The 13,571-nt window shown below is 44.4% G+C and overlaps 1 protein-coding gene across 5 annotated transcripts; it reads left to right on the forward strand.

Annotated features, from left to right (window-relative positions):
- The first annotated feature begins 125 nt into the window (after positions 1-125).
- LOC136104968 (coagulation factor IX-like) lies at positions 126-13,009 on the forward strand. 5 transcript variants are annotated; one of them, XM_065844379.2, is made up of 9 exons: positions 126-2,082; positions 2,605-2,705; positions 3,914-4,074; positions 4,528-4,552; positions 4,686-4,799; positions 5,904-6,038; positions 6,157-6,803; positions 8,860-8,977; positions 12,219-13,009. In XM_065844379.2, the coding sequence occupies exons 2-9, from the start codon at positions 2,627-2,629 to the stop codon at positions 12,794-12,796; spliced, it is 1,857 nt and encodes a 618-aa protein (XP_065700451.1). In that variant the 5' UTR covers positions 126-2,082; positions 2,605-2,626; the 3' UTR covers positions 12,797-13,009. The 5 variants fall into 5 exon arrangements, with proteins under 5 accessions (XP_065700451.1, XP_065700454.1, XP_065700450.1 ...); XM_065844382.2 differs by having other exon boundaries at positions 3,980-4,074; XM_065844378.2 differs by having other exon boundaries at positions 126-2,000; positions 2,549-2,705.
- Positions 13,010-13,571: the final 562 nt, after the last annotated feature.

Below are 13,571 nucleotides of genomic sequence, written 5' to 3' on the forward strand. Positions count from 1 at the left end.
GTTTTCCTTGGTATCTATTTTTTAACTTTATTTTTTTTTTCTTTTTTACACTGTTTGCATTGGTTAGTTTCCAGGTTTTGTTGTTTATTTGTAGCTTTGTCCTACTTAGGCCTTACAGGTAAGAAATAAGACCCTGTTATACTGAGATGCTGTACAATAGTGTAGGAAATACGATAGTCTGTGGTCACAGGACTCCATCTTTGAAGGATGAAACGACTGAATTGGCTTGGATGGGAGGCAGGATAAGACAGAGAAGAGTGTTTTAAAAGTCAACATAGTGATAGAGTTCTGTCATTTCAGCTTTATCATACTATCTACAGTAACTGTTTTGGTTTGCTCTGTATTTGTATAGTTTTTCCTTAAACATAATGAAAACATCATCACTGCCTCCACTGCTTCATATCTTGTTCTGGTGCTCACAGGTTAGGTTCATTCAGCATGTCATGAGAACTCCATATTTTCTGTTTGTTGCACACTTGCTGCCTGATTTTACCCTCTGAGACTTCCTTAAAAGTCAATGGGAATTCTGCTGTAAATCAGAAAAAAACAACAAAGAAAAACAAAACAAAACAAAAACCACCAAAACAAAACAAAAAAACTCCACAAACAAACACAACAGAAAATCCCCAGAGGTATAATTCCAAATTCCAAACTTTCACATGCTCTGTTTATCCTGAGGTCCATCAATCTCTCCTAATTACCAAGCTAAGCAAGCACTTTTGTTCATTCCTATTCTAGCGAATGTACTCAGCTGCAGGCTAAATTAGCTTTATGAATACTTACTGATAGATATGTGTGTGTTTCCACCTGTATCTGTATGTGTGTATATCAGTAAATAAGGTACCAAGAAGTTCCTAGGAAGTGGCGATAATCAAAAGGAAGTTTAACAGAATCAAAATTTATACTTGCTTTTAATACAAATGCTAAATGTAATTAATCTTGTAGAAAAAAGGTGAAACCAGCTCTGCTGTAGTGATATATGTCTCCAACATCTCAGTCAAGATTTGGACCCCCATCTGGATCAGCGAAGAACAAGTCTGCTCTTGTGATGAGATTGTTAAGTGAAAAAAACCTCAGGTACAACAAAGTTGTATTAGAATTGGTGAGAAATTTAATATGCTCTCAGCAAAGAGGTTTAATACCTCTTAAACTTGTGGACTTAGTCTTGTTGACTTACAAGCTGCTTACAGGCTTATTGAGCAAGTACCAGACAGGGCAAGGGCTTTCATGTCAGAGGTAAGCTGGAGTGCAAGAGTATGTTCAGCCATCGCTCTCTGGGCTGCTGTCTCTGTCTCTCTTTTTCTCTTTGTTACCTTTTTTATTTGGGAGTGGATTTTAAAGATCAATGAATGTTAAAGAAAATTACTTTGAACAGCAGCCTTCCAGCCGGGGCCTGCACCAAGAATATGTGCTTCGGAGACAGCTGAGGGTGCTGCACATTGAATTGCAAAGAAAAACATTATTGTGTTCAAAGCCAGTAAAACATTGGTCTAATTAAAGGCAGAAATCATCATGGCAGTGAATAGCTGTGATTGCTACAGGGCAGTATTTGCCCTCCTGTGGGTGGCTGCTGTGGATACTCCTGCACACTCCCAGCTCTGCATATTGCAACAGATGTTTACACAGCAGCTCGTGTATTTTCCAGATCAGTTGGTCTTACCTAAGGAAAGATGGTGGAGTGTCAGGAATGTTCTCTTAAAAATTCCAGATTTTCCTGAAGAAATTTGTTGCGAAGAAGTGGTTTTTATTGTTGGAGGGTGTTTTTGAGGACTCACTATTTTTTATTTTTTAAATGCACACGTGTATGTGCATGGAAACACACAATTTTCTTCTGATTTTGGATTGCAAATGTGTTTCATAGAATCCAGAAGGTTGTCTCTCCTCTGTCAATATTTGTGACTGGTTAATGATCAACCTTTTGACCTCATGGCTGTTCCTGGTGTACATCCAAATCTCTCTCCTCTCTTCCCCTAAAAAAAAAACAAAAAAGAAAGAAAAAAGTAAGTATAATTGCATGTTTATGTGTAAAGTGAATGCATTCTGGATCCCGTGTTTTTGAAGCATGATACAGGTAGCAAACAGGTATGTTCTGTCAAATCCTTGTAAATTATTCAGGCTGTGAAGGTAATATGAAGAAATACAAACTTCTCTCTTGTAATTTTTATGGCCAGGTATGTGGTGGATGGTTTCCTCACTGGGGTTTGCCCATATGGTTCTGCTTGACAAGACCATCAGTAATTCCGCAGCAGCTGCTGTCATTAGCGACTCCTGGACGAACTGTGCAGCTCAGCCCTCAGCTTTCAATGGAACTGGTTTCTGCTCAGTTTGGGCCTGATCCACACCTTCCCTGTTCATCACAGCGTTTTATTAATTACTTGTGTGAGCTTTGGGTCAGACCCTGGGCGCCTTCCTGGGCAATCTCTGCTGCAGTGTGCAGTATTGTAGCGGCCTGGAGGCACAATGGGCATCAGATCCGAATGAGCGGGCTGGAGTTTGCTTTTCTCCCATCTCTCATCCTCTTGCTTCTACTTCTTCATCTTTTTTGCAGGCTAATCCACCCTGTTGGTTTTGTGACAATATACCAGTTTCCTTCATTTCCCTCAGAGTATTCTGAACGCTCACTGAAATGGAGAGCAGGTCCTCGCTTGTGGTGTTTCTCCTACTGATGTGCCCCATCAACAGCCACTGTCTGTTTTCATACCCAGGTAGGTATTTCTGAATTACATTTTTTATTTTACTATTGTGACAATCTTAGCATTTAAACTGAAACTACATTCCTTTTCTGAACATAAAGTCCTGTGGGTTGGAGAAGCACTACAAGAAATGCACAAGAAAAAGTGAATATTCTTATATATATTTCCAAGAAAAATCAGGCTTTCAGCTTCCTACTTGGGCCATCCTGTTGAGAAATATTCTTCTTGTAACCTTGAACCCAAAATGTGAAATATTTTTGCCTGGCAATGTTTTCAAATTTGGGAAGCTAAAATTAGGCACTTTCAACATGGCTTCTTGGGCCTTATGTTGATTTTAGTTCATAAGGTTGGGAAATGGCTTCAGAGAGCTTTAGAACGGGTGTGAGAACACACAGGGTCTCACGCATCATTGTTGTCATCCTTGCAGCGGGGGGAGAGCAGAGGTAGGAGTGGGATCTGCAAACCAGAGATACCTGCAAACCAGAGAGCTTTACAACAGGCAGACCCTCTATGTGATGGTACTTACAATAGGTAAATCCTTTAAAGGTGACCCCAGAACCCAGGGAGTGGTGAAAGGGCGGTTTCACTGATGTAAGTGAAAGGCTTTTTCTCCGTAACCAGACAGCAGGGTCTGTCCAAAGCATTTCTCAGCTAAGAGTTCTTCTGGGCTGTTCCTAATTGCCTAGAAATGAAGCAATTTAATATCATTCTAGAATTTCCATCACTGCTGTGGATACTGATTCTGCACCTGCAAAGAAATGTGTGTCTTTATGGTTCATCTCCAAAACTGTTTTTTTTTTTGTCAGAGGCTTTGGACTTGCCTAGGATGGTAGGCCATGGCGAGGAGAACAGAGTGCTGTGAAAGGGACCTGCTGTATGGATTTCAGCCAGGCAACTGATAATCATTGTGAGCTGAGAAGCTCAGGCAGGAAAATATAACCAGCCTTCAAAGAAGCAGCTGCAATATTCAAATGTTTTGTGGAAGAAAAAAATATTTCTGCACTAATCTACATGTCTCAGTAGTGGGTCTTTTGATCCACTAAAAGTTTAAACTACTGCTGTCTTTTGCTGGAATACAGAGTAATTTTATTTTCCTTTGGGCTGTTTATTTAGATGCCCTCCCCTTCTCTGTATGGTTTATCCAACGAAAACCATGTTCTAGTAATGATACTGGTTTGTGCTCTTCCAGTACCATTAACTGTTCATTTTTGTTTTCCTAGTGTTTATAAGAAAAGATGAAGCACACGAAGTGCTGAAAGTCCACAAACGTGCCAACTATTTTCTAGAAGAGATTCGTCCAGGGAACTTGGAGAGAGAATGCAATGAGGAGAAGTGTTCATTTGAGGAGGCCAAGGAGATCTTCCATTCGCAGGAGAAAACGGTGAGAAACTTATTTAAGGAGAAATAGAGGAAAGTTAAGTGTGACCTGGGAGTAATCCTTCCCAGGGCACCCAGCGCAGCTGTGGCAGGTGTGTGCCTGAGGCGTGCAGCCAGGACCTGCTGCTGAAGCAAGAGTTTGGACTGCAGTTTTAAATATTAACGTGCCTAATTTCTTGTGTATCTACCCTGAGCTGCTTGGGTGATGTCCGCCTTAGCAGGTGGTGCAGCGCAGTAGGAAGAGCTCTACAGAGCTTTCAGTTTAATTTTAATCCCAGGACAACCCTGTTTATGCATGCTGGGCTGGTCCATGGTGATGATCAGGAAATCCACTTTGAGAATTATGGTTCTAATAAAAATATTCATTTACATGCACCCTAAAACCCCCAAGTTTTCTAAATAATATCTTCAGTAATCAGTATTGACCGTTCTCTTCATTTGTGATTTCTTCTTGCAGATGGAGTTTTGGTTCAGTTACCAAGGTAGGTAAAAAAAGGAATTTTAAAAAATACCTATTTCTTGTGTCCCTTCTGGGTACAAAGAATTATGTGGCAGTTTAAACCCAGGTTTTTCTTAATTCCTGGAATTACACTATGCCTTGTTTCTTCTTCTTAGGTTCAAATCCATGTAGTACAAATCCCTGTCGCAATGGTGGAGTCTGCAAAATAAAACACTACAGTTACTTTTGCATCTGCCCCCCAAAATTTGGAGGAGACAACTGTGAAAAAGGTGAGTACAGGAGCAGAGACACTGACATTCACTGCGAAGGCAGGGTTAGAGCTGGAATTTGCTCTTGGGACACTTTGAGCTGAACCTTTGCAGAAGCTTCTCATAGAGCTTATCAGTGGTGACTGTATCTGATACAGAACTGCTCGGTTGTTTAGATTCATACAGAACGGTGGTTTTGTATGTGACATGTTGGGGCAGGAAGGGAGTCGTGTTGTGACCACAGCCATAGCAAATTCTGGCTCTGGTGTGCAGAGGAAGTGGTGGCACCACCTCCTGTCATGAAGGGCCTTGGCCATCTCCTATCCTCCCCCAAGAAAGGGCAGGGAATTACCTCTCTTTATCACTTCAGAGTGATCACAAATGTAGGAGCTCTTGCCACAGACACCTCCACTGGAGATCTGTCACGGTGAGGCCCTGTTTTCTCTTTAATCAGGCAAAGCTTATTGTAAAGAAAACCAATATGTATTTATTTTGTAATATACAAATGATGAAGAATGAAGTAGAAAAGCTGCCTTTGGTCAGAGGACTTTTGTTCCTCTGAATTACTGTATCCGTTTTGCAAATGACAAGGGCATGACTTTACAGCAAAAGCCAAACTGAGGTGGAAGCTATGAATTGTAAGTAATTTTTTTCCCCCAAGTGCTTTTCTAACTTTTTATTTTTACAGTCAAGCAATTAAACATTTTTTAATGTAACAATGTATAAAAAAAACTTGTTCAATTTCTCGCAGACTTGGCGTGCACCAAAATGTCTAGTACTTTAAGTCTGTCATGCTACAAAAGGTAAGCGGTATGGACAGTTCACAAATGGGTGCTAGAGCAGTGCGTGCTCTTCCTAGCATTTCTGTGCTCCTGCTCTACAGGCAGAAGGGCCAGAGCCTGGCTGTGGCCTCAAAACAAGCTGACAAGTAAGAAAAGGGAGCAACAGGTGAACTACGGTAGCCATAAAGCAATTGTATCTGGTTTGCTGCAAATCAGAATTATTTTCTGGAACTGTGAGAGGTAATTCCTTCTGTTTCCCTGCCACATTTCAGCAGCATACGTTCCTACTTTATTTCAGTTGTGTAGCAATAACCAAGTGAACACCTGTGTGTTTCCACCGCAGAAAGGTTTGAGTGCTGGTACAAGAACGGCGGGTGCTGGCAGTACTGCCAGGACAGCCGCAGCGCCTTCCACGTGACGTGTTCCTGCGCCGAGGGCTACACCCTGCATGGGGACGGGAGGAGCTGCCTGCAAACAGGTAAAACTTGGTGTTAAGGCATCTTGTCACAAGGCGAGCGATAGGGTTGGATTCTGTCCTGACCCTTGACACCACACAGCCTAAACTCAAAGCTTTATTTCTGCCTTTCTCCCTCCAGCATCGTTTCCATGTGGCCTGATCAAAACCAGGCTGCCGAGGGGAGCGAGCGAGCGCAGGGGTGATGTGGCCAAGTGGAAGGAGAGCAGGGAGGGCACAGTTAGACAGACCCAGCTGGAACAAGCTGGTGCTGGGGAAAATGAGCCCTTGGAGGGTGCCTTTGGGCAAAGCACGCTCATGGAGGGTGATGCTAGACAAACCGAAGTGTCAGAAGATGCTTCCAGCTGGAAGAAGACACTGGTGGCCTCTGTGACACTGAAGCCGCAGAGCGCTGGTGCTGCTGCACGGGAGAGGGGTGTCCCCAGGCAGGAGGGCGCAGAGGAGGGGACAACTGGGCCTGGCAAACCCCAGAGAGGCTCAGCTCTGTGGGGTGAGCTGACCCAGGGCCCTGCAAAGCAGAATCAGACCACAGCACCTGCCGCCAGACAAGAGGAAATGGTGGAAAACGCTGCTGGGCAAAACCAGACAGGGGAGAACGACGGCCAGAACAAAACAAGGGCCACGCAAACCACGCACAGGGGGCTGAATCACCACAGCGACTCGGGAAATGTTTCAGATACGCCTCAGATCTACGTCAGCTCCACATCAGAGAACGACTCCAGGATAACAGGAGGAACTTTGTGTCATCGCGGACATTGCCCATGGCAGGTAACGCTTTTCTTCCAGCATGGCCACAGGTACCACACCTGAATGCTGTCTGACGTTGTTGTCACAGGTTCCAGCTGGAGCAGAGTTCACCGATTTTTTTTTTTTTCAGATAACGGGCAATCCAGCCACATGTATTTCCCAAAATTCTGCAGGTCTTTTTGATTCTATGTATCACTTCCCTTACTTATCATTTTCCCCCTATCCTAAATATACGTACTTTTGCGATCTAAACTGTGTACTTTCTCTCTTTATTCCATCAATCCCACCTTCTCCTGCTCTGTTATTCACGGTCTTTGTTTCTAGATGTTCCTGGTGAAAACTGGACTTCTGATCCCTTCTGGAACGGCTGGTGCTGTTTTTCATAAAAATTTTTCTATGACCAGGTGATATTTTTCATTAGAAGGTGGAGCTTTTCATGCTTGTCAGGGTAAGGAAGATACTATGGAGAGGGCTCAAATGTGAAGGCAAACAGCGTGTGGCCGGAAGGGAAGCATCCCTGGAGTGTTTTATTCCCACTGTCTTGTTTCGGTTGTTAATCTTGGCTTAGGACTTTGTTTTTCTGTGTGTGCCTCTGTGTCCATCTATCTATGTGTGTGTGTGTATACACCTGTTTGTGTATCTGTGTACATCTGCGTGTGTGCATATCTCTCTGTTCTTGTGTCTGTCCCTGTGTGTGTGTGTGTGTGTGTCTCAGTGTGTCTGTGTGGGTGCATGTGTCTGTGTGTACTTATCTGTTGTCATGTGGCTATGTCTCTTTGGGTGTTTGTATGTCTGAGTTTGTGTCTGTGTGGTATGTGCCTGTATGGGTGGGTCATGTTTGTGTGTCTGTGTGTGAGAGCGTGTGTGTGGCTGGCTGTGCGTGTGTCAGCGTGCATCTGTGTCTCTGTATGGGTCTGTCTCTGCATGTGTGTGTCTAAGTATCCCTCTCTATGTGACTGTAGTTGATATTTTTACTTGTCTCTGTTTTATCGGTGTACTAGTATTATTTATGGGTTTGTAGCTAATAAGTTAACTGACTGATCTAAAAAACTTGAGGTTTCTGTCCGTCTGGTTTATTGCTGTCACACAATGAGATTTTTCCCTTTCCACGCATCAGCAGGTATTTTACAGGTGGAACAACAGTGGGCTGAACCTGCCTGCACTTTTGGGCACTGACATGTCATTAGTACATCGTCTGGGTTTTTTTAAGCCATCGTGCCTGCTCCAAGGAGGAACACGAGCTGTTTTGTTTTTATTGAGATCTGCTTTTAGGTCATGAGAAGGGAATGTGGTGTGAATTCTGCCTCACCCAGACACTTTATTGTTGAGATAGATAAAGTGATACCATCAGGAGTTTCAAATTTTCATTACCTTGGGCAATTTGTAATTGAATCTTGTATTTGTGTGTGGTGGTTGGTTGTTTGGTGTGTTTTTTTTTTTTCTAGTCTAGATCTTCACAATCTAAGATAGAGCTTTCAGGTAATTTTTCTTTGTTGCTTTTCAATGTTTTGTTCTAGTGCCACTGAACAGAATTGAAAGCATTGATAGCACATAGAATTAAGTCAAAAAGGCTTACATAAAACATGACATTAATCCAGGAACCAGACCAGGGTAGGACGCCAGACTCAGTTACACCTTTTTCCATTATTTTATTATTAACTTCACTGGAACTGCAGAGCTTTAAGCTTTTTCTTCAGTTTAACACATGAAATAAAGGTTCAGGGAGGAGTATAATTGAAGATGATATGCTGAAGCTTTAATGCAGCTTATAATTCTGAATATATAACACAGAGCAGCATCTTTTCACCTTTCCATTTTCTATGTTGTAGATCATTCCAGATTTTATTACCATGACCAACTCTTTTCTCTCCCTTGTTCACATGGACCTCACTATTGTGCTCCATTGTCACAGACGGTGCAATTTTTTTATTTTGTTAGTTTTAACTTCATCTTTGCCTGGTGTGCTGTGGTGACTATTGCCAGAAGTGTCATTTTCAGGATCCAGAGTCAGCAGCCAGTGGGGGGAGAGCAGGACAGTGTGTGCACAGACACCTCACCCCTTCTCACCTCCGCACAGGTGCTGATCCGGAACAGTAGAGACGTCGGGTTCTGCGGGGGGAGCCTGATCAGCAGCCGCTGGGTGGTCACCGCTGCGCACTGCCTGGATCTCGTCACACCGCACCACGTCACTGTCGGTAAGTACAGGAGTTTTCTGTACGCACGCACAGACAGACACAGCAGACACAAACAGACACACATACACATGGAGAGATAGATGCACACGCAGATGCACACACACAGAGACAGATGTGTAGACAGGGATACCCAGACACACACAGACACACACTCACAGCAGACATGCAGAGACACACAGTCACACACACAAAAATACACTTTACTCACACATAAACACACTCACAAGGACACTGACAGTCATACACACTGCCACACTCGCACACTGACAGACTCACAGAAACTCACACTCGCATGGACACTCACCCACACACTCACAGACTTTCACACTCTCACTAACAGACACTTACACTCGTTCAGACACATGTACATTCGTACTCATACTCAAATTGATACACTCACACAGACACTCCCACTCTTACACCAACACACACTCATGCATTCACATGGACACTCAAACTCTCACAGTCTACCATGCTCACTCACGCTATCACACTCTCACTCTCAGACATTCACACTAACACTAAGCATCACAGAGACAGAAACACTCATACTTGCATGGACTCTCACACTCACATGGACACTAACACTCATACTCCCACTCACAACATCACCCCCACTTAAACAGTCTCACAGACACTCAAACTCACACAGACACACACACTGTCACACACTCATACTCTCATGGACACTCACTCAAACACTAATACTCACACTGAGCACTCTCACAGACTCTCAGATTTACACTCACTTGGACACTCAAACATTCACACTCACAAGGTCACTCACACTCAGACACTAATTCTGACACTCAGACAAACTCTCATACTCACACACACACATGGACACTCACACACCCACTCGCAGTCTCATGGGCACTCACAATCACTCAGACATAACCCAGAAACTCACACTCGTACTGACACACTCTCACACTCATACTCACAGAATCACACAGACTCATACAGACACCCAGACACTCACTTGTACACTCTCACGGACACTCACATACTCACATTCACTTAAACACTCACACTTAGACACTCACACTCATACTCACTGGGACACTCACTTGGTCACTCACACGGTCACACTGACTCATACACACATAGAGACTCAAACAGACGCACACACTCATACTCACATGAACATTCATACAGTCTCATGGACTCTCAGACACACCCATACACTCACTCACGTGGACGCTCACACTCAAACACATTTGGACAGTCACACTCTCAGGCTCACTGGGTCACTCACACTCACTCGGACACTCAAATGGATACTCACTTGGATACTCACAGTCACGCTCACTCTGACACCTGGACACACACACTCTCACAGACATAATCACACTCACGCGGTCACTCAGACACTTGCATTTGGACAGTCAGTCTCACTCTCATTCACACTTGCAGGGTCACTGACACTCATGCTCACACCCAGACACACTCACCCAGACACACTCATACTCACAAGGACTCTCACACTCATGCTCAGACTCATACTCACATGGACACCCATACTCAGTGTCTCACTGGCACTCAGACTCACTCAGACACACCCAGACATGCACACAGACACCCACATGGACCCTCACACTCCTGTGGTCACTCACAGTTATACTCACACTCAGACACTCCCATTCAGTGGGTCACTCACACCTGAACGCTCATACTCTCACTCACGCAGTCCATCAGGCTCAGACACACACACACCAACACTCACACTCACTTGGATGCTCAAGCTTATACTCACACTCATACTCATACTCTCACTCAGACACGCCCAGACACTTGCATTCATGCTCCCTCGGACACTCACTCGCACACTCTCACGGACACTCACACTCATACTCACATTCAAACACTCACACTTTGACACTCATACTCACTGGGTCATTCACACTCTCACTCATACACGGACACTGAAACAGACCCTCACACTCAGAGTCTCATGGGCACGCACATACATTCACTCAAACACACTTGGACACTCACACTCTTACGCTCATACTCACTGGGTCACTCACACTGACACTGAGACACTCACTCACATGGACACTCATAGTCAGACACACTCATGGGCACTCTCACTCCCACTCATACTCACGCCTAGACAGTCATGCGCTCATACTAACAATCACTGGGTCACTGACATTCACATGGACACTCATACAGTCTCACGAGCACTCACACTCACTCTCCTGCAGACACTCAGACTCATACTCACACTCATGCTTGGACAGTCACACATTCAAACGGACACTCAAGCTCATACTCACACTCACTTGTACTCACATGGTCACACCAACTCATACACACATGGAGACTCAAACAGATGCTCACACTCATACAGTCTCACGGGCTCTCAGACACACCCAGACACTCACATGGACGCTCACACTCACTCAAACACTCACCTTTGGACAGTCACACTCTCATGCTCACTGGGTCACTCACACTCACTTGGACACTCACATACTCAAATGGACACTCATGCTCATACTCACACTCACTCTCAAAGACACACTCATAATCACACTCACTCATACTCACACGGACATGAAGACACATTCATACCATCACTTCACACTCAGACATTCTCACTCACACAGACACTCACACTCAGAAAGTCAGACTCATACAGGGTCACTCACACATGGTCACACAGACACTAAATTGGAGACAAACATGGTCACTCACATGGACGCTTATACTCACGGTCTCTCAAACACACCTGGATACTCACAGGGACCGAGACGCTCACACTCACTCAGATACTCGGACAGTCACACTCAGTCATACTCACTGGGTCACTGACACTTGGACACCCACACTGACACTTGCTTGGACACTCCTTCTCACAAGGTCACTCACTGACACACAATCACACATGGACACTCACACTCCTACTCACACACGGACATTCTCATACACTCACTCATACTCACTTGGACACTCACACTTGTATCATCACAAACACACAGACACACACTTGGAGACTCACTCTGACACACACTGAACACTCACATTCATAGTCATTCTCACTCATACACTCAGATACTGACACAAGAGATTCATACAGAGGCACACATGTGCACGCACCATGATGCACACAGATAGGCAGGCGCACACAGATGTACACACACACACACACACTGATGCACAAAAACTTACCCCATGATGACACTGTCCAGGCTCCTTACCTTTTCCTGAACATTTTAACTCTTTACGGTTCCAGGAGACTTTGACAAATACCAAAGAGAATTCAAGGAACAGAAGATCGCTGTGGCACAGAGCTGGACACATCCACATTATGATTCTAACAACTACAACGGTGACATCGCCTTGTTGTACCTGAGCAGCAACGTCATTTTTAACGAGTATGTGGTTCCCATCTGCCTGCCCAGCCCCAGCCTCGCCACCCTGCTGTCCCAGGAGGGACACGTGGGGACAGTGAGTGGGTGGGGAGCCACCCATGAGAAAGGCGCCACCCTGCGCTTCCTCATGAGGGTCCAGCTGCCCATCGTGAGCATGGACACCTGTCAGCGCTCCACTGACAGGCTCGTCACCGACAACATGTTCTGTGCAGGCCACGACACAGACACTGCTGATGCCTGCAAAGGGGACAGCGGTGGCCCCTTCGCAGTGTCATACCACAACACTTGGTTTCTCCTGGGGGTTGTAAGCTGGGGAGAGGGCTGTGCCGAAAAAGGAAAATATGGTGTCTATACAAGAGTAGCCAACTACATCCCCTGGATTAAAGAGGTTGTTGAAAGTGTAGAAGATTCTGAAAACTTCTCTATTAACTTTTCTTAATACCACATCTAAATAGAAAAAAGGGGGACAATACTATTACTCCAAAGTGCTTCAAAGACACTATGCAGTTCCTGTCCTTAACAGTGTAAAATCAAAATTACCTTCAAAGAAACTGAGTCTTTTTACAATAAACTGTTAAATTGTCCATTCAAGTATTACTGAGCAAAACACTTGTGTATAATAAAGAACTATTCTGCAAGTAACAAGACACAACTACTTTTCTTAATGCAAGTTCCTATCAGAAAGAGTTGGGGATTTAAGAGAAACAACTTTCCATTTCTCAAGCCTACACGCACATCACAAAACCAGGAAAATGCCATGTGTGCATGAGCTGCTTAGCAAAGCGCCCGCATTTCTAGTAGTGCTGGCTCTGCAACACCGTGTGGACACCATAGTTGTTACCATGCAGCTGGAGCAAAGGCAGGAGGATGGGCAATACTACAGAGTGGAGCTACAGGACACAAGTAATCCAGAAGTAGCAAATAACAGTTCTAACTGTCCATTTTTCACAATTTTTTTTTCCTTTATTCTGAAGACACCCCCACCCCCTAATGTACTCAACCTCCCTCTCCCAGTTTTTGATGAAACCTGTAATTCAGACATGAAATATTTGTGAAGCCACTTGACAAGAAAGACACACATCACCAGAGCAGGAAACAACTTCCCTATCCTGTGCACCTGGCCAGCCCTCCAACAGGCATAAAAAGTTTCACATACTTAAAATGCTCAATGCCAAAAAAATGCAAGTGAAATAAAATACCTGTGGGACAGAGTA

Source organism: Patagioenas fasciata, chromosome 9, assembly GCF_037038585.1.
Source record: "Patagioenas fasciata isolate bPatFas1 chromosome 9, bPatFas1.hap1, whole genome shotgun sequence".
NCBI lineage: Eukaryota > Metazoa > Chordata > Aves > Columbiformes > Columbidae > Patagioenas > Patagioenas fasciata.